A 25,649-nucleotide genomic window follows, 5' to 3' on the forward strand; every position below is an offset into this window, starting at 1 on the left:
AGGTTGCCATGGTAGCATGGATTGAAACACATTGGGGGCAAGTGTTTAACTTGTGCAGTATTTAACAATCATAATAAGAGCCTGGTAGCAGCAGTTGTGATGTGTGTGTAGCAAGATCGTACAGTGTGTGTGTGTGTGTGTGTGTGTGTGTGTGTGTGTGTGTGTGTGTGTGTGTGTGTGTGTGTGTGTGTGTGTGTGTGTGTGTGTGTGTGTGTGTGTGTGTGTGTGTGTGTGGGCGCGCGCGCGCGTGCTAAGGTGCAGAGAATCAGAGCAGGTGGTCAGTAGAGTTCAAGTCTTAAGCAGTTGTACTGTGATGAAACCACCATGTGTCCCTGAGCTACTGTTTGTTCTCCTGATGAATGGTGGTCACGGTAAACAGAGGAGAGCGGAGGTCCGGGCCAGGCCCGCCTCTGCGCCGACAGCACCAGGCCCTGACAACATGATGGATGTCACTTCCACTGGGAATGACACTGCAGCTGCCTGGCTGGGGTGAACATCTGATATTCACAAGACCTGGGCAGTAAGGTATGAGAGGTGAGTTAACTGTCTCAGGTCTGTTCTGTATGAGAGGTGAGTTACTGCCTCAAGGCTGTTCTGTATGAGAGATTAGTTACTGTCTCAAGGCTGTTCTGTATGAGAGGTGAGTTAACTGTCTCAATGTTGCTCTGTATGAGAGGTGAGTTACTGCCTCAAGGCTGTTCTGTATGAGAGGTTAGTTACTGCCTCAAGGCTGTTCTGTATGAGAGGTTAGTTAACTGTCTCAATGTTGCTCTGTATGAGAGGTTAGTTACTGCCTCAAGGCTGTTCTGTATGAGAGGTTAGTTACTGCCTCAAGGCTGTTCTGTATGAGAGGTTAGTTAACTGTCTCAATGTTGCTCTGTATGAGAGGTGAGTTAACTGTCTCAGGTCTGTTCTGTATGAGAGGTGAGTTAACTGTCTCAATGTTGTTCTGTATGAGAGGTGAGTTGTCTCAAGGCTGTTCTGTATAGGTGGTGGTGTTATTCAAAAGAATATAGGGCACTACTCCAGTCCAGTTCTGGTTGTTCCTCTGAGGTAGTACTGCATTATAAGTCATGGCACGGATTGGCCTGAGTGCACTGCAGGTTTTCCAGGCCTAAGTGATAACCAGCAGTGTACTTGAGTTATGCAACTATTGCATTTTATTTTCAATTAAGGCAAAACGATGTCAAGCAAATTTACAGTACTCAAGCATGATGTATAGAAGAAAACTGACAACCCTGAAATGACTTTACTTCCAACTCTGTGCAAAGCCTTCCTGACGTGACAAGAAGCATTACAGCATTTAGAAGAAAAGATAAGATCCTTGTCTGAATCGTGCCTTTCACATGAGAAACTCAAAGCAGCCTCACCTCACAAATAGCGTGAGTAAAGGAACTAGGCAGGAGGAAATGACACTGAACACTTTCCTTTTGGATTTAAGGAGGACACTGGCGGGAGGGCAAGGGAGGAATGGATGGCAGAGAACATAGAAGAAGAGCAGCGCTGCTGCAGATTGAAACAGGCACAAGGAGAACAGCCAAAAGGTCTCTGTAGTGAATTACTGAGGTGGGAGGACAAGACGAAACATCCGTTAAGAAAGGAGAAAGAGAGAGTAGGTGACGGGTACTGCTGAAGAGTCAGAGTCAGTTTGCTGCTTTACCTTCCGCCTCTGCCTTTGTCTCCAAGAGTATAGAATTCAATTCACCAAAATGTTGCGCCTAGCCTTGTTTTCATTCAAGCCAGTTAACATTGACATAATTGATTAAATGTGTTAATTTTCCACACATGTTTACTGTGCTGAGCATTAACCAAGCCAATTTCCATGATTAGCACAAAACAAACAACGCTATTAGCTGTTGATTAGATTTGAAGGAATCAGACAGAAATGTTGTTCCTACCATACACAGCGAATTACAGCTCTGATAATCTGGACATTGTGGCATTCAATGAGCAAGTAAATCAGGCTTTATTGTATTGGGGAGGCCTCAACCTCAGTAACTATTAGAAAACATCTACTTGAACAGACCAAGCCGAGACAACGTCACACTTCCCCGATAGATCAACTCCATTTTCAGGAAGGATCGCCCTTTTAGAAGGCAGCGGTGGGCTACTGCACAGATCAATACATTGCAGAATTCTGCTTGCTGTCCCAACAAAAGGATTTGCATTTATCGACACACGTGTGTAAAAAGAGCTTGTCTTTTTTCCTTTTCTCTGAGCAGACAAGAGCCGTGGTTAACGCACTGCTGCATGGAGTCAAGAGGGCCGTGGTGCATATCAAATAAACGGACGTTCAAAGGCGAATGGATAGAAACGGAAAAAGAGTTTAGACTGGACAACGATGATAATTGATAGGGATGGGATTGAAAAAGGAGGTCCCTGAGGTAGTCGAACAAGGGAAGATTGATACAGGTAGGAAAAAACTAAAACGAGAAAGATACTTAGGATTCATTCTTCATTCCCAAGCCCGGTCGACCGGCACAAATCACAGGCAGACATCTGTATTCAATGGTCGGTGTAGCGCACAGCGACTTCTCCGAAATCCCGCCTTGAACTTTTAAGTCTCCATATTTCAGGGAATGCGATATTGACTGGCCCCAGCAGGTTGTAGTAGCTTTGGGTCGACTACCCAAGATGCCACTGAAAGCTCATTAGGTTGCAACACCACTGGGTATATAGCCTACACCTTTAAAGAAGTGGACAAACGTTGTGTCTCACTACTCTCACTACCAAGAAAGGCAGTGGTCCCTGCAGACAGTAAACCTTTTCGAGCCCCAGCCTGCTCATGTTTTACAGCCTCATTAGGGCTGACTTACTGTATAGGCAAGGCCATAAAGGCACAGCTTTATCAAACAAATGGTACAGTCTTCTCTGGGCAAAAGGGAATTCCTTTTGTAACCTTATGGAGTTACAAAACATTAGCATCGAACAATGATCTCAATGCTTTCAGAGAGAATAGTGGTCCTTCTGAAGCATCTGAATTGACTGCTATTTAACTCCAATAGATTTCAAAATATGTTCAAACAAAATGGGCTACACAAGGCGAGATATTGCGCAAAATAGACCATCTTATGCACACACAGTGCCAACAGACCAAGGAACACAGCCACTCACAGCATATCACACTCACCCTCCAGAACTTAATGGCCATCTCCACCCGGGACGGCTTCCTGACGTGCAACCCCCGTGGGATAGGTCCGTGGTCGAACAGTATCCTGGAGTACGCCAGCGTTAGTCTGGCTACACAACAGCAGGCTGCAGGGCCAGTCCTTTATGGAGGCTCAGCCAACACACTCCAGACATTACCAAGCTCAGTTTCCATCAAAACAAAAACAACCCCGTCTGTCTCCCAGTCCACCTCTAAGGCCCACACATTAACCACCCCTAATGGAAGAGGAGGACGAGGGAGACGAGTGGGCTGGTTTCACTGTCTCGCCTGAGACGGAGTGGGACGTTGTGTTTAGCTGTAAGGGTGGAAAAAGGGAAGAGAGGCAGGTCTTTCTCAAAACCACAAAACCCCACTGTTATCGTCTAAACACCCAATCCGCCCCACCCCCTTCAAATTTCAATGCAGCGCATTGTATCTATACAGTGGAAAACGGGATTAGAGCAATAATGCTATTGCTAACGCTAATGAGCGCTATCTGATGGATCCTGAGGCTGTTGAGAGAGCTCCAAGGTAATTCCACACCTCCACTGGAGACCTGTAGTGATTGGGAACGATCACTGCTAAACTGTTTATCAAGCCATTAGCGTGACAGCTCTACAGGTTATAATGAAGGGATGGTAAGTGTCTGGCTGCTGTTTGATCACGAAGGCTTTGCTGGTAGTCACACAGAAATATGTGAGACTAAAACGCTTTCACATATTTCCGCCTGGTACCCTGCCCTGAACTTTAGTCACTGTCACTAGCGGGCTACCACCCGTTAATCTACAATGCACCTTAGAGGCTGCCGCCCTATAAATATAGTCATGGAACACTGGTCACCTTCACGTTTACATACTGTTTTACGCACTTCATATGTATATACAGTATTCTAGTCAAGGCCATCCGATTTCCCTATTGCTGTACATATACTATTCTTCAGATATACTACATATTCTATCCATATTCTGTCTATACTGCACGCGTACACACAGTACCAGTCAAAAGTCTGGACACAACTACTCATTCAAGGATTTCTTTATTTTTACTATTTTCTACATTGTAGAATAATAGTGAAGACATCAAAACTATGAAATAACATATGGAAAAGTATTAAACAAATCAAAATATATTTTAGATTTGAGATTCTTCAAAGTAGCCTTGATGACAGCTTTGCACACTCTTGGCATTCTCACAACCAGCTTCACCTGGAATGCTTTTCCAACAGTCTTGAAGGAGTTCCCACACATGCTGAACACTTGTTGGCTGCTTCTCCTTCACTCTGTGGTTCAACGTATCCCAAACCATCTCAATTGGGTTGATGTCGGGTGATTATGGAGGCCAGGTCATCTGAAGCAGCACTCCATCACTCTCCTTCTTGGTCAAATAGCCCTTACACAGCCTGGATGTGTGTTGGGTCATTGTCCTGTTGAAAAACAAATGATAGTCCCACTAAGCGCAAACCAGATGGGATGGCCTATCGCTGCAGAATGCTGTGGTAGCCATGCTGGTTAAATGTGCCTTACATCCTAAATAAATCACTGACAGTGTCACCAGCAAAGCACCCCCACACCATCACACCTCCTCTTCCATGCTTCACGGTGGGAACCACACATGCGGAGATCATCCGTTCACTACTCTGCGTCTCACAATGACACGGCGGTTGGAACAAAAAATCTCAAATTTGGACTCATCAGACCAAAGGACATATTTCCACCGGTCTAATATCCATTGCTCGTGTTTCTTGGCCCAAGCAAGTCTATTCTTCTTATTGGCATCCATTAGTAGTGGTTTCTTTGCAGCAATTCAACCATGAAGGCCTGATTCACGCAGTCTCCTCTGAACAGCTGATGTTGAGATGTGTCTGTTACTTGAACTCTGTGAAGCATTTATTTGGGCTGCAATCTGAGGCTGGTAACTTTAATGAACTTATCCTCTGCAGCAGAGGTAACTCTGGATCTTCCTTTCCTGTGGAGGTCCTCATGAGAGCCAGTTTCATCATAGCGTTTGGTTTTTGCGATTGCACTTGAAGAAACGTTCAAAGTTCTTGACATTTTCCGCATTGACTGACCTTCATATCTTAAAGTAATGATGGACTGTCATTTCTCTCATTGCAGAATTCTGCTTGCTGTCCCAACAAAAGGATTTGCATTTATCGACACACGTGTGTAAAAAGAGCTTGTCTTTTTTCACACGTGTGTAAAAAGAGCTTGTCTTTTTTCCTTTTCTCTGAGCAGACAAGAGCCGTGGTTAACGCACTGCTGCATGGAGTCAAGAGGGCCGTGGTGCATATCAAATAAACGGACGTTCCCTGAAGGTACCACGTTCATCTGTACAAACAATAGTATGAAGTTATAAACACCATGGGACCACAAAGCCGTTATACTGCTCAGGAAAGAGACGTGTTCTGTCTACTAGAGATGAACTTACTTTGGTGTGAAAAGTGCAAATCAATCCCAGAACAACAGCAAGGGACCTTGTGAAGATGCTGGAGGAAACAGGTGCAAAAGTATCTCTATCCACAGTAAAACGAGTCCTATAGACATAACCTGAAAGGTCGCTCAGCAAGGAAGAAGCCACTGCTCCAAAACCGCCATAAAAAAGCCAGACTATGGTTTGCAACTGCACATGTTAACAAAGATCGTACTTTTTGGCAATATGTCCTCTGGTCTGATGAAACAAAAATAGAACTGTTTGGCCATAATGACCATCAATATGTTTGGAGGATAAAGGGGGAGGCTTGCAAGCCAAAGAACACCCTCCCAACCGTGAAGCACGGGGGTGACATCATCATGTTGTGGGGGTCCTTTCCTGCAGGAGGGACTGGTGCACTTCACAAAATAGATGGCATCATGAGGCAAAACACAAAGAAATAGAGAACATAGAAGAAACTAGAATGCCCACCCTAGTCACACCCTGGCCTAACCAAAAATAGAGAATAAAATCCTCTCTATGGCCAGGGCATGACAAATCCTCCATAAATTTACACTAAATTAAGGAATTTAGAGACAATCCCTGACAGTTTGTGGTATTCAATCAAACTCATAACATTGACCATTCAAGCTCTAGACAAATTACTTTTGACAACTTATGTTTCTTCTTAAGCAAATTAAAAAGTATATTCTTCCACGGCACATGATCAACACCCAGAGTGATTGTTATAACTTGATGTTTCTTTGAGACCTGGTGTGGGAATTCTTCCTGTATGAAAACCTTCAGAACATGACTTGAAAATGTAACTTTCCCTCCATTTTATTTAACGTCGTCAACCAACATCCAAAGGTCCTCTTCAGAAGAGTAGAAGTCAATTTCCTCCCATAACAATTTTGCACCATTTTTCTCTACCCAATACCCATTCATTCAATGCAAGCTCTTTCCAGAGCGATTATTCAAAACATACTCTACCTTTCTGACAAGCCACAAGAAAGCTATTTTCTCAGATTAAAATTAAATAAAAAATATACATTCCCTTTCAGTTCATATCTAAATGTAATTCTTCAAACAGGCAGAAGCACATTTCCGGAAGGCGCAGCCGTTTCCTGAAACAGTCCCATAACGGTTACATGAAAGATCAACTAATAAAGAGCAGTGGCTCTTGATAGATGCCCTGGAAGACAACTCACAGGTCCTTCAATAGAAACAGAGGGAGGAAAAGAGAGAGATGGAGAGAGGGAGGGAGGATGAACGAGAGAGAACTACAGGACAAACATCAGCGCCACTGGTGACTTCCACAAAGCTGTAAACGAGCTGAGAGACAAGGCAAGAAGGGCCTTCTATGCCATCAAAAGGAACATCAAATTCGACATTCATAACAATTAGAATCTGGCTAAAAATACTTGAATCAGTTATAGAACCCATTGCCCTTTATGGTTGTGAGGTCTGGGGTCCGCTCACCAACCAAGAATTCACAAAATGGGACAAACACCAAATTGAGACTCTTCATGCAGAATTCTGCCAAATTATCTTCAGTGTACAACGTAAAACACAAAATAATACATGCAGAGCAGAAGTAGGCCAATACCCGCTAATTATCGAAATCCAGAAAAAAGCGGTTACATTCTACAACCACCTAAAAGGAAGTGATTCCCAAACCTTCCATAACAAAGCCATCACCTACAGAGAGATGAACCTGGAGAAGAGTCCCCTAAGCAAGCTAGTCCTGGGGCTCTGTTCACAAACTCAAACAGACCTCAAAAAGCCCCAGGACAGCAACACAGTTAGACCCAACCAAATCATGAGGAAACAAAAAGATAATTACTTGACACATTTGGCCCTAAACAGAGAGTACACAGTGGCAGAATACCTGACCACTGTGACTGACCCAAACTTAAGGAAAGCCTTAACTACAGACTCAGTGAGCATAGCCTTGCTATTGAGAAAGGCAGCCGTAGGCAGACCTGGCTCTCAAGAGACGACAGGCTATGTGCACAATGCCCACAAAATGAGGTGGAAACTGAGCTGCACTTCCTAACCTGCTAAATGTATGACAATATTAGAGACACATATTTCCCTCAGATTACACAGATCCAAAGAATTTGAAAACAAACCCAATTTTGATAAACTTCCATTTCTACTGGATGAAATACCGCAGTGTGCCATCACAGCAGCAAGATTTGTGACCTGTTGCCACAAGAAAGGGCAACCAGTGAAGAACAAACACCATTGTAAATACAATCCATATTTATTTATTTTCCCTTTTGTACTTTCACTATTTGCACATTGTTACAACACTGTATATATACGCAATGACATTTGAAATGTCTTCATTATTTTGGAACTTCTGTGAGTGTAATGTTTACTGTTAATAAAGAAAAGTGAAATAAACAATAAATGAATCTACTTCACTTGCTTTGGCAATGTTAACATATGTTTCCCATGCCAATAAAGCCCTTGAATTGAATTGAGAGGGAGGGAGGGAGGGACGGACCAATAGGGAGAGCGAGAGGGAGGGAGGGCGAAACCAAGACGGAGAGCGAGAGTCCAACTCCGAAACAACATGGGGAAAACACATGTCAACATAAGGTGCTGTAATCATCAGTCGTTATAGAAGGAGTGAACAGAGATAAAAAATATTTTAAAAATATGTGCTATATAACATTGATCTATGACCAAGGCAGTTTGAAAAACAGCATAGTTTTATTTGTGTGCGTGTGAGTGTGTGTGTGTCAGTGTGTATGTGCGGAAGTTAAACACAATTTAAAACCCACAATGTGGTTTCACACAGATTAGCATTTTAACAGTATATGGTGGCATGGATGCAATATTAAGACAACCCACCCAGACCGTTCTTGAAAACACACAGCTTCACCTGGTAGACAATATTTAAACAGTATGGTGTGGTAGTGAACGTAGCTCAGTTGAACAGAAATGAAAAGCCGTGTAGCCTGCTCTGCTATGACCTGCGCCAGACTCTGTGCGCAGAGAGGGACACAAGGGTTGCAGTGTAATGTTCTGCTTCAGCGAGCCAACACCATTTTCCAAGATGAGGTCGATAAGGCGAGTGAGGAAATAGAAAGGAAATAAGACCGCAGGGAAGGAGGGGAAGACTTATTCCCCTCAACAGCTTTCAACAGGTCACAGGAGGAGAGGGATCCAACTTTGTGCAGCATGGGCTGAATTTCAAGTATGCATCGGAACAGGGACCAATCTACAGAAGATGGATGTCATTTCGTAACTGCAGTTACACACACCATCAACATTTGACAGTGAAAACTGTGGCGTATATGGAACGTACAGTATCTTTGAGAAGAAACTGAGAGTAGTTATTTTTAAGGTTATAGGTAATAGTCTTATTACAAAATAATATGGTCTGACCCAAAAGTCAACACTTAGCTCCAGGGATATTCTCATTTGTCCTGCTGCATTTTGAAAGCTATCCTAAAGGCCCAAACACTGAAATAATTTAAATCTCACTAATATTTCTAAAAGCCTTCAATGCAACAAATTAAGGGAAGGGGAGAAGACTAATCGGATATTTTGGTGTGTAATTGAGAGTTGTCTTGACTAGACACAGAGGGAGAGGAAAGTGCCTGAGTTTTGGAATTAAAAGGGTTGGGAGGTGGCGAGAGATGGATTTGAACTGTCAACAAGAATAAGCAAGTAAACACCATTGCCACTGTTTACAATAACATTCATAACAAAAGTGTTATTACGATGAATGGAAAGACTATTTCTGATATCCATAAGCCTCTCTAGCCAGTAGACCTCCCTTATAATACAACACAGCAAGACAGTGATTTTAAACAAATTAGCTTTGAGAGAGACTGAGTGAGAAGGGAAAGTTCAGCTGACCACTAGGAAATATCAGTCTTCATCAAAAGGCATCAAAAGGCAGATCAAAAAACATTTTCTTAAAATTAATTCTGAAGGGGAAGCTTGAGAGAAGCTTGAGCCAGCTGTATGGGCCCAATTAAATCTTAAGATCAGCTTCTGCAGGTGGTTCTGACAAGCTGATTCTCTCTTAGAAACAACGAAAGGTGCACGGCTCTTTCAGTTGAGCGCTGGTGTGTGTGTGTGTCTGTGTGTTGTAGGCGTAATGGAGGATGGAAGGGGCGTTATGCAAAAATTCCTTGGCAAATCAATGATAGATGAATACGAACCCCAAGCTTCCCTACCAAGAGAATGAGAACCCTCTACTTACTACTACCCAACCTCTGACTGGACTCTATGATACAGTACATCAAGTCTGATTCTATTTTGATAATAGAAACGAACAGCAGAGACCCTCGGGAAATCTCTGATCATGGAGAGGTTGCTAAAAGCGTCTTAACACAACAGATGATGCAGTACCTGCTAAGATGAGTCAACCCAAAAAGCAAAGTTTGAAATAGAGGGCGTCGGACACAGGAAAGAGATTGGACTTTGTTGACTCTTGGTATTGTCTGAGAGCTCACTAAAATAAAAATAACAATGCATAAATGATGATGAGGTGGTCCTGTATAAATCTTTGGTTGGGAAATAATGGAAGTGCTTTTAAAGTAGCACCATATGAGAACCTATAGCGTTTCACGGTTGAAAAATATATACTGTAGCTTTATAAGAGGAAACAAACTGGAGCAAATGTTCCGTTGTTCTGTTCAGTCGTCTCCTGTGAGAGAATTCTGCCCTCTATAGTTGGTTTTGTGCAATGCTGAGAGACAGTAAGGTTCCTTTAAAATAAATGTATTGAATATAAAGGCAGGTATTCCTTCCGAAGTACTTTCTCAGCCCTCATATTTTACTGATGGGGTTTCTAGAACCAGTTGATCATCCATAATACAGTAGCCATCTCATTTCTCCGTTTCAACATGATGCATGTTTATGTTGTCTAGTGGCTCTGGTTAAGAGTGTATAATCTGCTCAATAACAAATGTTTGCTCTTGGGTTGTCTGTGGCTGTGTTCAATGAGAGCAGGGACGTGTTCAGTAGTGCACACTGTATTAAAACATTGTGCAACTGAAAATGAAAAGGAGCATTTCTTATTGGACAAGTACAGATAGTCCCTCCCTGTTTCAACTAGATCCAATTGTTGATCTGGCCTGCCTGCCTCCCACAGTGTACTGACATCATGTTGATCTGGCCTGCCTGCCTCCCACAGTGTACTGACATAATGTTGATCTGGCCTGCCTGCCTCCCACAGTGTACTGACATCATGTTGATCTGGCCTGCCTGCCTCCCACAGTGTACTGACATCATGTTGATCTGGCCAGCCTGCCTCCCACAGTGTACTGACATCATGTTGATCTGGCCTGCCTGCCTCCCACAGTGTACTGACATCATGTTGATCTGGCCTGCCTGCCTCCCACAGTGTACTGACATCATGTTGATCTGGCCTGCCTGCCTCCCACAGTGTACTGACATCATGTTGATCTGGCCTGCCTGTCTCCCACAGTGTACTGACATCATGTTGATCTGGCCTGCCTGCCTTCCACAGTGTACTGACATCATGTTGATCTGGCCTGCCTGCCTCCCACAGTGTACTGGCATCATGTTGATCTGGCCTGCCTGCCTCCCACAGTGTACTGACATCATGTTGATCTGGCCTGACTGCCTCCCACAGTGTACTGACATCATGTTGCTCAAAAAAATAAAGGGAACACTAAAATAAGACATCCTAGATCTGAATGAATGAAATATTCTCATTAAATACTTTTTTCTTTACATAGTTGAATGTGCTGACAACAAAATCACACAAAAATGATCAATGGAAATCAAATTTATCATCCCATGGAGGTCTGGATTTGGAGTCACACTCAAAATTAAAGTGGAAAACAACACTACAGGCTGATCCAACTTTGATGTAATGTCCTTAAAACAAGTCAAAATGAGGCTCAGTAGTGTGTGTGGTCTCCACGTGCCTGTATGACCTCCCTACAACGCCTGGGCATGCTCCTGATGAGGTGGCGGATGGTCTCCTGAGGGATCTCCTCCCAGACCTGGACTAAAGCATCCGCCAACTCCTGGACAGTCTGTGGTGCAACATGGCGTTGGTGGATGGAGCGAGACATGATGTCCCAGATGTGCTCAATTGGATTCAGGTCTGGGGAACGGGTAGGACCAGTCCATAGCATCAATGCCTTCCTCTTGCAGGAACTGCTGACACACTCCAGCCACATGAGGTCTAGCATTGTCTTGCATTAGGAGGAACCCAGGGCCAACCGCACCAGCATATGGTCTCACAAGGGGTCTGAGGATCTCATCTCGGTACCTAATGGCAGTCAGGCTACCTCTGGCGAGCACATGGAGGGCTGTGCGGCCCCCCAAAGAAATGCCACCCCACACCATGACTGACCCACCGCCAAACCGGTCATGCTGGAGGATGTTGCAGGCAGCAGAACGTTCTCCACGGCGTCTCCAGACTCTGTCACGTCTGTCACGTGCTCAGTGTGAACCTGTTTTCATCTGTGAAGAGCACAGGGCGCCAGTGGCAAATTTGCCAATCTTGGTGTTCTCTGGCAAATGCCAAACGTCCTGCACGGTGTTGGGCTGTAAGCACAACCCCCACCTGTGGACATCGGGCCCTCATACCACCCTCATGGAGTCTGTTTCTGACCGTTTGAGCAGACACATGCACATTTGTGGCCTGCTGGAGGTCATTTTGCAGGGCTCTGGCAGTGCTCCTCCTGCTACTCCTTGCACAAAGGCAGAGGTAGCGGTCCTGCTGCTGGGTTGTTGCCCTCCTACGGCCTCCTCCACGTATCCTGATGTACTGGCCTGTCTCCTGGTAGCGCCTCCATGCTCTGGACACAGCAAACCTTCTTGCCACAGCTCGCATTGATGTGCCATCCTGGATGAGCTGCACTACTTGAGCCACTTGTGTGGGTTGTAGACTCCGTCTCATGCTACCACTAGAGTGAAAGCACCGCCAGCATTCAAAAGTGACCAAAACATCAGCCAGGAAGCATAGGAACTGAGAAGTGGTCTGTGGTCACCACCTGCAGAACCACTCCTTTATTGGGGGTGTCTTGCTAATTGCCTATAATTTCCACCTGTTGTCTATTCCATTTGCACAACAGCATGTGAAATTTATTGTCAATCAGTGTTGCTTCCTAAGTGGACAGTTTGATTTCACAGAATTGTGATTGACTTGGCGTTACATTGTGTTGTTTAAGTGTTCCCTTTATTTTTTGGAGAGGTGTATATATATTTGCAACTATAGTTGAAGTGTTTTCTATTTACCTTTTTAGATTTTATACATTCAGATTGTTTATTTTGTTTCATGCTTAGTTGAAAATTTGCACAAAGGTTCTAAATAAAAGGAGAAATAATCAAATATGAATAAGTACCTTTTATTTGTTGAGCATAATTCAAAATGTAATAAGAAATATGCCTTTACATGGTCATTTTATTTAAACTCTTTATTTATTGAATTTACAGAAAATGTGCTATATCGTTATATGTATTGTTATCGGGATATGAAATTACCTTTATCGGGATATGAGATTTTGGCCATAATCGCTCAGCCCTAACCTATACCGAAAGTAATTTCTCACATAAAAAGAGAGTTAGCCCATAGACAACATTAAATTGACAATAATCTGATTAGTGACAATATTAGGCCTATCAGTTGTCAAATTGTACATGAAGAGATGGGCACATCTTGTAATTTACAGATGCAGGGAAAGGATAATAACTTTATTAAATCCTCCTTCAGTCACATGCAGGTAAAATATTTTGATTTCTATGTAGTACCAGAAAGAGCATATTCTGCTGTTTATATTACACTTACCATTGTCAAATAACTCTTTAGAATTCAAGACGTGCAGCTCTATTTCCAAATGTCACTTTTTTCAAGAATATCTGTGCTGTCCATGCATTTATCACATGACCACCTGTGTGGCAGCATTGCTCTGGCTACTAAGCAAAAATTTGTAACATAAAAGTCAACATTTAAATATGTGTTGATGCACTGGTGGTTTTGTTTAGGAATATTGCAAATAATTTCACCTGTGCACCTGGATGGTTATATTATCGTTTTCGTTCCTACCTTGTCTAAAGAAGCAGTAACTGGACTTAATTACTATAACTCTACTAATCGAATATACTAATACTTTTTCAATTAGATTACACTGTAATGATTTTATTGTAAGGGAAACGAAAATAGGCTGTAACCCTATGTTTTTTCTAGGACTTTGTAGAATTATTTAAAAAAACGTACCCATGACTATATCTAAACAAATAACTATTGTTGTTAATTTTTTTACTTGATATATCATGCAGTACCCAAAAAAAGTGTTAAACAAAATAAAATATATTTTATATTTGAGATTCTTCAATGTAGCCACCCTTTGCCTTGATGACAACACTTTTTTTTGGTTACTACATGGTTCCATATGTGTCATTTCATAGTTTTGATGTATTCTACAATGTAGAAAATAGTAAAAATAAAGAAAAATCCTGAGTAGGTGTGTCCAAACTTTTGACTGGTACCGTACCTCACAAAGCAACTGCCCTCTATCCCTCTCGATCATGCATTCTTCTGTCTCTTCTCTCCCACTCCATGTCTGCCCCACACAGACCGGACAAGTAGGCACGCAATGGATTATGATCATTGTACTTAATTACCACATTTTCTGCACTAATGTAACATAGACGCTGGGAGTTGAGAAGCAAGGGGTAAGTTTAATATAACAAGAAACATGGACCGATACAATGTAGGAGTAGCGTCTAGACATGAACAACAGAAAACAATACTGCCTGGGGAATGAACCTAAGGGAGTGCCAGCTAAAGGGGAGGTAACGGAGTCCAGGTGTGCCTAATGATGAAGAGCAGGTGCGCGTAATTATGAATGGCAGGTGCGTGTAATGAGGCAAACTACAACTCCCTACTACATCGCACAGTTCAGGCCTGATCCAATTTATCTCTAGAGAAACTGAGCATTGAGCTCAGAGAAGAAAAAATAACTAAATGGAATTCAAATAATTGAACCGATGTAGGCCAAGTTGTTTAAAAAGTAAAAAATAACCGACATTTCGGTTAATCGCTCAGCACTACTAGCAATTAGCATTAGTGGCTAACAAGATTTATTTTAGCCACAACTTGCTATGAAAAGATAAACTACCAGACAGTAGATACACAAACTAGTAGCTTCATTACAGAACACTTGTGAAAAGCAGTATGTCACCTATATGTTGTTGCATCTATCTGACCATGCAAACTGCTGAGTGAACCGCAAGAAAGTGCTCGTGACTCCATGTTGGAGAAACTGCTCTCTCCTTGAGTGACAAGGGGCAGGGCTTGGTGTGCGAAGGAGCATGCAGCAGGAGGAGAGGGAGAAAGATGACTCAAGTAGCAAGCCGAATAAACTATAAAAACGGACATTACACGTGCTGGAGTTGCATATCATATTTAACAAACCAAACATTGAAGTACTGTTAAAGTAAAAACACAAACCAGTATGTGCATGAATACTGGTTTATAGTAAAATACGGTACCACCACCCAGCTGGGTGAACGTTGCACAAGCGTTGGATGAATGACACACTTTTTTACCCACACTGAGCGCATAAACAAATGAGCCCATTTCTGCCCTAACTATACATTGTGAATACATTAAGAACATTAACATGAACTCCCCTCCATGTTTTTGTTGGTCACATGACCCCCTTCTGCCGCCTTGATTGGTCCGAAATATTGCTTAGTGAGAAGTGTCCTGTTATGGAGCTTTAACCTGATTTGGTTAACGGAACGTGTGCTTGTGATAAATAAAGCATAGGTCTGCTTCACACCTCGGTCACCGCATGCATAATCCATTACAAGGGAGAATGGTGTGCACTTGCATGTCATATGGAATCAACAAGAAAGGGGTCTACTGATGTATGACATTATAAACTGGGTGGTTCGAGCCCTGAACGCTGATTGGCTGACAGCCGTGGTATATCAGACCGTATACCATTGGTATGACAAAACATTTATTTTTACTGCTCAAATTACTTTGGTAACCAGTTTATAACAGCAATAAGGCACCTCTGGGGTTTGTGGTATATGGCCTGTATCCAGGCACTCCTCGTTGTGTCGCTATGCCCTTAGTCGTGGTGTATATATATATATATACATACATACACACACACACATCACCCTAAAACAGATTGTTTTGGATCTGCTAATAGATGTATACTGTGAATTTGAACTTCTGGGACTATCCCATTGGTTCTATTGTGCAGTGCTTAATTTGTAAATTGAGAGGTACCGAAACAAAAATTGAGCCGAGAGGGGGGTGACTGAGGTACTGGAACGCATTTTGCGTGCTGTCATAGAGCCGTAGAGTCGTTTTTTAAAGCCTAGTGTCCGGGAATAATTGCCCTTTTATAAATGGTATTTCATGCAATTCTACATCATTTTAGATGACTGGAGACTTTAGCTAAATATTTTTTAACACCTCACAAATGGTGAGGTCTATTTGGAAGTTTATAACATACTGTATTTGGTAGCCTACAGACAGATTAATATTCCCTTTTCAGCAGAATCCATTTGCTTTCCAACAGGTGTTTTCCAGTGATTGTATTTCAAATATTGCAAAAGGCCAGTTTTGGCAGCATGCTGTTCATTGACAGATTTGTCACACGTTCCCGACTGTAGGCATGCCTTGTTATTGGGATACACACAATCCACAGCTAGGCTATTTATTTGAAATAAGCTATTGATCCTCTGTGGTTAAAATATAGGCCTCCTGGTGTAGTATTCTGAATTATTTCATTTCTTTCTGAACAGACAGCAGTAATTTTATAAATTAGGCAAATGCATTTCAATTTATCAGGGGTGCTGCGGCACTTCCAGCACGCTTCCCGCGGCTATGATTCTATAAGGAAACACATGATGAAGTGCAACGCTGGACAGATGAGAGTTGCAGGCTCGTGTCTAGCAGAGAGGGAGAGAGATCATGGAAAGTGAGTCTCATTCTAGTTCTGAGAGAGATACAGGCGCACTTCTCTCTCACCAGAGCAATTGTCACGCGTTGGACTATACAGGCTACAATGTTGACCAAACCATAAACCCGGGCCGGCCCAACACTAATCAATTCTTTGAATATCAGGCACATTTTCACATTACAGAGGAGGCAACTTGAATTAACTCAGATTTTATTTTACATTGCAAACAGTGAAAATAATTGTTCATGCCACGAGAGGTACCAGATACTGGCAAATGGGTTATGGAATGAAACAGTCCAAAACTGAGAGCACAGCCATTGCGCCAAGTCAAGTTGAGCGAATTGCATTTGACAGAAAACAAAGTATGTTGCCTGCTCATCATACTATGACTGGATATCTACATTGCTGCAGTGCTCTGCATTATGTCCAATTATAAAAGGGTGTAAAGGACTAAAATGTGCAGATTTCTGGTTGAATGCGCACAATGCCCACCATTCCCTAGTGCAACACAATGGCAGACCGACAACAGTGTGCCAGTGCCAGCTGTGTTGCACTTCATCTCTTCCATCTTCCATCTTCCATCTTCCATCTTGTGTAGAAGGAGAGCCTGGAGCCCCCCCCACCAACACACACATACACACAGCCCCAAAGCCCATGATGATGTGACATATGCTGCAACAGTCCTGGCTGCCTGGCGCCAGCTCAACTTTCTGCCTATAGCCGAAAGACTCTATCATCCCAGTGAAATCATCAGTCTTATTTCGAAGCGACATCACTGCAGCTATCCAACACTAGCTCTCCATTAGGAGTAGATGGACAATAAAGTATTCAAGTCTTAAAGCTTAAGTCATCATTTGGACATGGGATCAATTCCATTCGAACTCAGTCAAGTCGAGAGTTGAAGTGGAATTGATTGAGGGCACTCATTCACACTCTGACCACTGAGATCATAGATGGAGAATGGGAACGGGAAATGGGTTCTATTTCACTGTGTTGTGTTTTTGCATAATGCTTTTTCCACCTGAGTAAGGCACATGTCAACCCTGAGCATTACAGAGAGGAATACGCTCTAAATCTGCTGCCACAGTAACAATATAATAGAAAAAACAGATCCGAATATATATTTAATGCTTACCATTTTATTGCCATTTTGCATATTCATTTATGTTTTCATAAAACCCTAAAATAATTAAATTCTCTCTTGGTTGAGGTTTTAAGAGGGCATGCAAAGGGCTTGAGCCTTGATAATCTATAAACATCTCTAAGTGTGTGTGTGTGTGTTTGTTTATTCCTTTGCTATTTTTCCTCATCTTTCTCTCTCTCAGGGCAGTGTGAGAAAAGACTAGAACGTATGTAGACTTTCAGATAAAAAAATTTCAAGGACCAACAACTGATAAGTAGGGCCAGGAGTTTCTTTCCCTCGACCAGTTGATGCCCATACTAAAGAAAGCACACACAGTAGGAAAACCCCCAGGGACCCTAAAGGATGAGGCCAGAATTAGGGAGAGGCATTTGATTTGATTCCAATGAGCCTTTTCACCACACAGAGAATTAGCACCATCAGAGAGGATTATAGTGTGAAAGCAGCACTATGTATCGACAAAATAGGATTTTCTCACCAGAGGATAGACTGGAGCCCAATGACGACATAATTCAATGTTTTAAAGGGATGAGGGGGCACACAAAAAGTATGAGAAGACAGAGTAGGATGAGAAAAATACAGTTGCAAAACTTCTTGCTGCGGTGTGCCCTACTGAACAGGACCCAAGAAAAGATTGAAAGGTGTCAGGGCAATGGCAGGGCAATGCCTCAATCTCCCTCAATGTTGGAGGTTCCATAGGAGGGTCAGTCAGTATGCTTCTCATCACACATGGATTTGTCCTTTTCACTTGGACAGCTTGATCGGAATGGCACTGCAGCCCTCGTTTCATTACAGTCACATGACTGGACTGACTCCTGCCAGGGCAGATGCCTTTAAACTAAAGGTCATACACAAGCACAGATCTAGGATCAGCTTTCCTGCCTACACCATTAGAAGGTAAAAGTGCAAATCTGTCCATAGATCAGAACCTGAAAATTTCACTTTCAGAGATTTCACTTTTCAACCTGCCCTTTCAGAAAACAATTTCAAAACGGTTCTGCTGTGGCCATCTTGATCTAGTGATGTCATCTTCTTAAAGTGAAATCCATAGAATCTACGGCTGGGAATTGCCAGGGACCTCATGATACGATGTATCACCATACTTAGGTGCAGTTATGATATGTATTGCAATCTCATGATTCTATATGTATTGCAATTAGAAACTGTGATTTTATTGCTCACCATAAATCTGCTGCAGAGAGACAAGAGAGAGCCATGAAAAGCAACTTTGGATCCTGTATTATTATTGTAATTATTAGAACAAGTTTTGATCAGTCATGGAAATAAAAGTGCTGAAAACCAATTGGCTCAGTATTTAAAAATAAGCTGGAGAACAAGCTATGCAGGAGGTGAAGGTGCTGCCAACTAGAGCACAAATAATATTGTGATATTGTCAAAAATAATACTGTGATATATCTTCTGAAATAATATCCCGAAATGTAACTATCGATTTTTCCACCCATCACTAATAGAAAGTGCATTATTGGAAAGAGAGGCTTGAACCAACATCAGGACCCCCCCCACACACACACGTACAGTTTTACCACTTCTATTCATTGCCTATCATTCATCAATGTGTGTACTGAATTGTAATCACACTAGAACTACCTGAGTCAACAAACACAAAGAAACCACCATTGGCCAATGAGTCAATCTCATGAAATACTGTATGCATGCAAACCTCAACCCGTGTTTTACACAGCACACCACTCATTAGTACAATCAGCTTGAATGGCCAGCCACTCACAAACCTGACAGGGGAATGTTAAACGACTAGCTGTAAATAGTGATCATCTCAATAAAGATGAACAAACCACAAGCCATAGTGGTTCACAGTTTTGTCAAGGTAAACAGATGGTGTAAATAAATAATTCAGCAAAACCCACTTCCTGAGATATGGTTGGAGGACATGGTGTGAAAAAGTACTCACAGATGCACAACAGCATGGATCAAGTTAGCATGATAAAACTAGAACTTTTGGAACAGAGTCAAAAACAATGGCAAGGAACATCACGAATAGCAACAGCAAAATGTGACATATTTTGTTGGGATTGCAGTTTGGTAAATGAAGAAGTAAATAAATAAATAAAAGCAGTGCAGTGTTCATCTTATCAACCTGATAGGATAGACCATAGCTAACGTGGCTGTTTAGAGGTTGAGATCCATAGCGCTATAATTCATCTACACTATATATATATATATATATATATATATATATATATATATATATATATATATATATATATATATATATAAATAAAACTATGTGGACACCCCTTCAAATTAGTGGATTTGGCTATTTCAGCCACAGCCATTACTGACAGGTGTATAAAAGCGAGCACACAGCCATGCAATCTCCATAGACAAACATTGGCAGTAGAACGGCCTCACTAAAGAGCTCAGTGACTTTCAACATCACACCGTCATAAGATGCCACCTTTCCAACAAGTCAGTTCGTCAAATGTCTGCCCTGCTAGAGCTGTCCCGGTCAGCTGTATGTGCTGTTATTGTGAAGTGGAAATGTCTAGGAGCAACAACGGCTCAGCCACGAAGTGGTAGGCCACACAAGCTCACAGAACGGGACTGCCGAGTGCTGAAGCCCATAGCGCTGTCCACGGTTGCAACACTCGCTACCGAGTTCCAAACTGCCTATGGAAGCAAAATCAGCACAATAACTGTTTGTCGGGAGCTTCATGAAATGGATTTCCATGGCCGAGCAGCCGCATATAAGCCTAAGATCACCATACACAATGCCAAGCGTCGGCTGGAGTGGTGTAAAGCTCGTCGCCATTGGACTCTGGAGCAGTGGAAACGTTCTCTGGTGTGATGGATCACGCTTCACCATCTGGCAGTCCGACACACGAATCTGGGTTTGGTGCATGCCAGGAGAACGCTACCTGCCCGAGTGCCAACTGTAAAGTTTGGTGGAGGAGGAATAATGGTCTGAGGCTGTTTTTTCATGGTTCGTGCTAGGCCCCTTAGTTACAATAATGGAATATCTTAACGCTACAGCATACAATTACATTCTAGACGATTCTGTGCTTCCAACTTTGTGGCAAAAGTTTTGGGAAGGCCCTTTCCTGTTTCAGCATGACAATGCACCTGTGCACAAAGCGAGGTCTATACTGAAAAGGTTTGTCGAGATCGGTGTGGAAGAACTTGACTGGCCTGCACAGAGCCCTGACCTCAACCACATCGAACACCTTTGGGATGAATTGGAACGCGCCGACTACAAGCCAGGCCTAATCGCCCAGCATTAGTGCCAGACCTCACCAATGTTCTTGTGGCTGAATGGAAGCAAGTCCCTACAGCAATGTTCAAACATCTAGTGGAAAGTCTTCCCAGAAGAGTGGATGCTGTTATTGCAGCAAAGGGGGGACCAACTCCATTTTAATGCCCATGTTTTTGGAATGAGATGTTCTACGAGCAGGTGTCCACATACTACTGCTTATGTACTGTATATTTCCTCGGCTATGTGACCAACATTTCAGCACCTTGGATAGTGGATGAGAGTAGAGCGAATAACGTTTTCAGCACCTTGGACAGCGAAATCAACACTGAACTGGAGCACAATGTGGAGCCAAATGGGGTTATTGAGCACCACGGGCAGTGAATCGGAGCGGGTCTTGGCGATAAGATGCTTTATAGACCTTACGTGACTTTTTTTCCCACAAACTTTGAAAAGTTCATCAATTGTGGAAATGTAAAACAATTTTAACGAGCTAAAGCGACCCGACGACAGACTTCGAATGGTTGTCATTGATATCACAAATCCTGGTGGTTTACATCAATAAGACTGTGAAATTGAATAAGCATAGCACAGGCCTAATACTCATTTATCTAGGTCTATCATGCAGTAGTTAAAACCTGACTGTTCCTGTGTATTTCCATCACATCACATCTCAACATCACATTATTTTCAAGAGAAAAAAACAGACAGGACGCTGCGCAAAACTTCACGCGGTAAAATGCTGAAACTGTGCCGCCATGTTCGCAAATAAAAACCCCTGGCCGAATCTAATTACACCAGCCCCGATATAATTTTGTGCGCGCCATCTGTCAGCTCAATAACGTAGGCAATTTTGGACCTAGATACTCGCCCACAAACAGCTGAAGAATGTTCATTAGCGGCAGTTCAATAAAGAACAGACAGTAATATTCAACTCGGACAGTAACTACCGTCTGACCACATACATGACAGTAACCGAGAAACTGCACGGAAACGCCCTCTTCCAATAACTGTACACAATTACGCAGAGCCTGTTTCTTACTGACACGTGTCCTTTGACGTGATATATCGTCGGTCATTTGATGAACTGAGTATATAGCCTATGTATACAAGACATATAATAAAGTAATGTAAAACCACTCTTCTCTTCTGAATAAAAATGCCATGACGACAGTGAGTTATGTACACGGGGATAATAATTTAATATCTGCTGCATGCATAACCCCCTGCCGCCATGACATTTTGATTGGATGCGCACAAGGGAGCCTGGCTAAAGAGGGAGGGATGCAGAGGGGCGAAATGTGTTTCTTACATCCTCTTCTTCGTCCCCACATGCGCTTCTCTGTTGTTGGCATTGGAAACGGGGCCGTACGTCTTGACAGAAGCGCGGGATCTTCACGGTATTCTCGTCTTCAACTGTTTGCCCGCCGAGTAGGTGGCTAGCTTCAGGTGGGTTGGGGAAAGATCTATTGGTGTTGATCTTGCCCGTGAACCTCTGATACATCGAAGCCATGATTCCATATGGGGGAAAAGACCCTACAGCATGTCAATAGGGAAACTGTGAAGGGATGTCGTCTAATTGACGCGGTGTTAGTTTAAAACTTATATATAGGCACGGGTATCCTTTTTAGTCTCGGAATCAGTGCCCCGAACAAGCAGACAAAATTATTGTGAAATTATATATTCGATTATATATTGTCCCATTTCAGGTTTGTAGGATAGTCAATCATACAGATAGGTCCAAAAGGAACGAGCCAAAATTAGTTGAGGTCTTACTCTGAATTCACAGCACGTAGTTTCATCCTTCAAACCGTTTGGGGAATAGGGATCCTTTCGATTGCATTCGATGCATCCGCAATGTGGTTTCTGCACCCTCCAAACTTGGGCCGAAATAGATGATCGGTTGCGAAAAAATATATGAATCATTTACAGCATACAAAGCGATGGTTATCCGAAGCTGAAAGAGAGAGTAGCTTCAATGCTTCCCTCTTTCTCTCTTTCGCTCTGCTGCATAAGAAGTGACCGCAGATAGCAAACTGTTCAAAGACTTCTCAATACCACATCACTCATTAGGCTACCTCTTAGATGAACGATGCCCTTGTGTTCTGTCCCACTTATCCAAGCGACAATATCTGAAAAAACAAACAAACACCAGAGCTATGTCAGCCCAAAACGAATTATCACCACTTTGCAGATTGCATGGGTACAAGGAATCTGTTTTCCGAGTTCATTATATTTTCCTCACCGTCTCCACCGGTGCTGAGTGCCATAGTACAAGAGTGCCCCCCTGTGGCGAAACGGCAGGTGAGATAAAGGTTATGAAAGTCGAAAAAATGTATAAAACGGTTATATTGTCATTCGATTCGGTTAATAAAGTTATATTACTGTGTAAAATTAGTATTCTAAAACGATAGAAAATCAGTTATAAGGACAGTAAAAATACACACAACTGTGGGCATCCACAATTGATAGCCATGTGCCACAAAGGCATTTACACCACATCATATCAAAGAAATCTTTGGCCGAGTTACAATAACTTCACTTGGATATTAATAGTCAGCATGTATTGCCTACAGTTTTAGGACCGGGGTACTATCAACTATTTAGATGCCATTCTAAGAAATACACACAGCAAGCAGCTGCAGCAGAGCATGGAGCATAATTCTATAGCCTAAGTGCCATGAAGCTTAAACTGCTATTCTGCCTAATGCTGCGACTGCAAAAGCTATTTCCTGAGCAGAGGTTTTAAGCTGATTTAGACTTGTATTGCCTCAAAGAGTAATTGGATACACAGAACATATCTCTCTCGCCCATCAGCACCGTACAAGGATATTATTTTCCCGCGGGAACCTGGGAGAGACCAGAATCATCTTAAACTTATCCTAGCTGTCTCTATGGCATACGGAACACTCCAGGCAGGAGATCCTGGAATAAGGGTCTCTGCTCTGTGCTAGGGGTTTTGCATACGCAAAGGGCTCTGTAAATGATACATGCTGCTACAACATACCTGCCGGGGACTATGATGCATATGCAACAAGTGTTCAGATTCACCCAAAAATGTAAGTCATTAACGTTTATTTGATAGGTTATTAGACAACACAGGTGGTACACTGTACATGGCAAACACACACCTTCCCTGTGGGAGGGTGAGATGGGGAAAGGAGTGCTAGGCTTGGTGATATGGATAGGCTACACGGTAAATGTGATTACATTTTGAGCAGCAGTACCCTGCGGTGCAGTAGCTAAGGGTGGATATATTCTATCTCCTCCTCACATTCAACTAAATCCCTGGCTCTGTGGGGTTACGATTCAGCCATAGAGCTTAAAAAGAGGGCGTTGCTGCATCCAAGGCATGGTAGTTATCAAGGGAGAAGGGATTGGCCTATCTGCTGTGCTCTAGAGAGCCAACTCAAATCTCAATAGTAGACAGAGAATGGGCAGGGTCCTTCCATTCATAGAACCATAGGGATACTTCTACAGTAAGACTCATGTCTAGTTACCATCACTCAGGAATTATGTCATAACAAGCTTAAGGTATTATCAAGTATTAATGACTTATTTAAATGAAAACAGAATGTAAAAGCAACAGTAGGCCCAACCCTTTATTCTTTAGGTTACTGTTGGGTGCAACATGTCTACAGCTATCCATTGATGGCATTTTCTATGTTCATGTTTAGAGTCAGGAGTACTATAACAGCAGTAGTTAAAAGCAAGGTCAGGTAGTGATGTCACTGTCTGTGACGCCGAATCAGAAACATGCACAGGACAAGGATGCTGCCACTGCCCGTGGTACAGAACTGCCACATCATGGAGTGTATTTGCCTCAGACAACAGCTTAACCTACTCTATGCACACCAGCCCATTGCCTGAGCAAACAGGACACATCCACGCCTCTTCATTATAGTCTGGTGGACAGGAAACAACAAGCAGTTTCCCAAAAACAAACCAACACTGGCACCTAGTGGATGGATAATGGTATTTTTATGTACATTTACATTTCTTACTTTTCATTCCCGGTTGTAAAATATTCCCCCATATCCACCCACATACACTGATCAAAATTATAAATGCAACACGTAAAGTGTTGGTCCCATGTTTCATGAGCTGAAAAAAAAGATTCCAGAAATGTTCTCTCAAATTTTGTGCACAAATTTGTTTACATCCCTGTTAGTGAGCCCTTATCCTTAGCCAAAATAATCCATCCACCTGAGAGGTGTGGCATACCAAGAAGCAGATTAAACAGCATGATCATTACACAGGTGTACCTTGTGCTGGGGACAATAAAAGCTACACTAAAATGTGCAGCTTTGTGACACAACACAATGCCACAGATGTCTCAAGTGTTGAGGTAGAATGCAATAGGCATGCTAACTGCACGAATGTCCACCAGAGCTGTTGCCAGATAATTTAATGTTCATTACTCTACCATAAGCCACCTCCAATGTTGTTTTAGAGAATTTGACAGTATGTCCAATCGGCCTTGCAACCGCAGACTATGTGTATGGCGTCATTTGGGCGAGCAATTTGCTGATGTCAACGTTGTGAACAGAGTGCTCCATGGTGGTGGTGGGGTTATGGTATGGGCAGGCATAAGTTATGGACAACGAACACAATTGCATTTTATCTATGGCAATTTGAATGCACAGAGATACTGCGACGAGAGCCTGAGGTCTATTGTCATGTCATTCATCCCCCGCCATCACCTCAGTATCTCTACTTGCACACTCATCTTCTGCACATCTATCACTCCAGTGTTTAATTGCTATATTGTAATTATTTCGCCCCTAT

General features: G+C 42.6%; 1 protein-coding gene across 6 annotated transcripts in view; it reads right to left on the reverse strand.

Annotated features, from left to right (window-relative positions):
• Positions 1–25,649, reverse strand: part of LOC129859158 (dipeptidyl aminopeptidase-like protein 6) — a 344,660-nt gene that overhangs the window by 182,531 nt on the left and 136,480 nt on the right. Inside the window, exon 1 of one of the 6 annotated variants that reach the window (XM_055928572.1) lies at positions 22,638–23,101. The exons of 3 other annotated variants lie outside the window; for them this stretch is intronic. In XM_055928572.1, coding sequence (XP_055784547.1) covers positions 22,638–22,787 — 150 coding nt within the window. In that variant the 5' untranslated portion in view covers positions 22,788–23,101. Of the gene's footprint in view, positions 1–3,130; positions 3,167–22,173; positions 23,102–25,649 lie in introns of those variants that run through there. 2 more of the 6 variants (XM_055928570.1, XM_055928577.1) reach the window with 2 other exon arrangements.

The sequence above is a fragment of the Salvelinus fontinalis genome, chromosome 7 (genome assembly GCF_029448725.1).
Source record: "Salvelinus fontinalis isolate EN_2023a chromosome 7, ASM2944872v1, whole genome shotgun sequence".
Lineage (NCBI taxonomy): Eukaryota > Metazoa > Chordata > Actinopteri > Salmoniformes > Salmonidae > Salvelinus > Salvelinus fontinalis.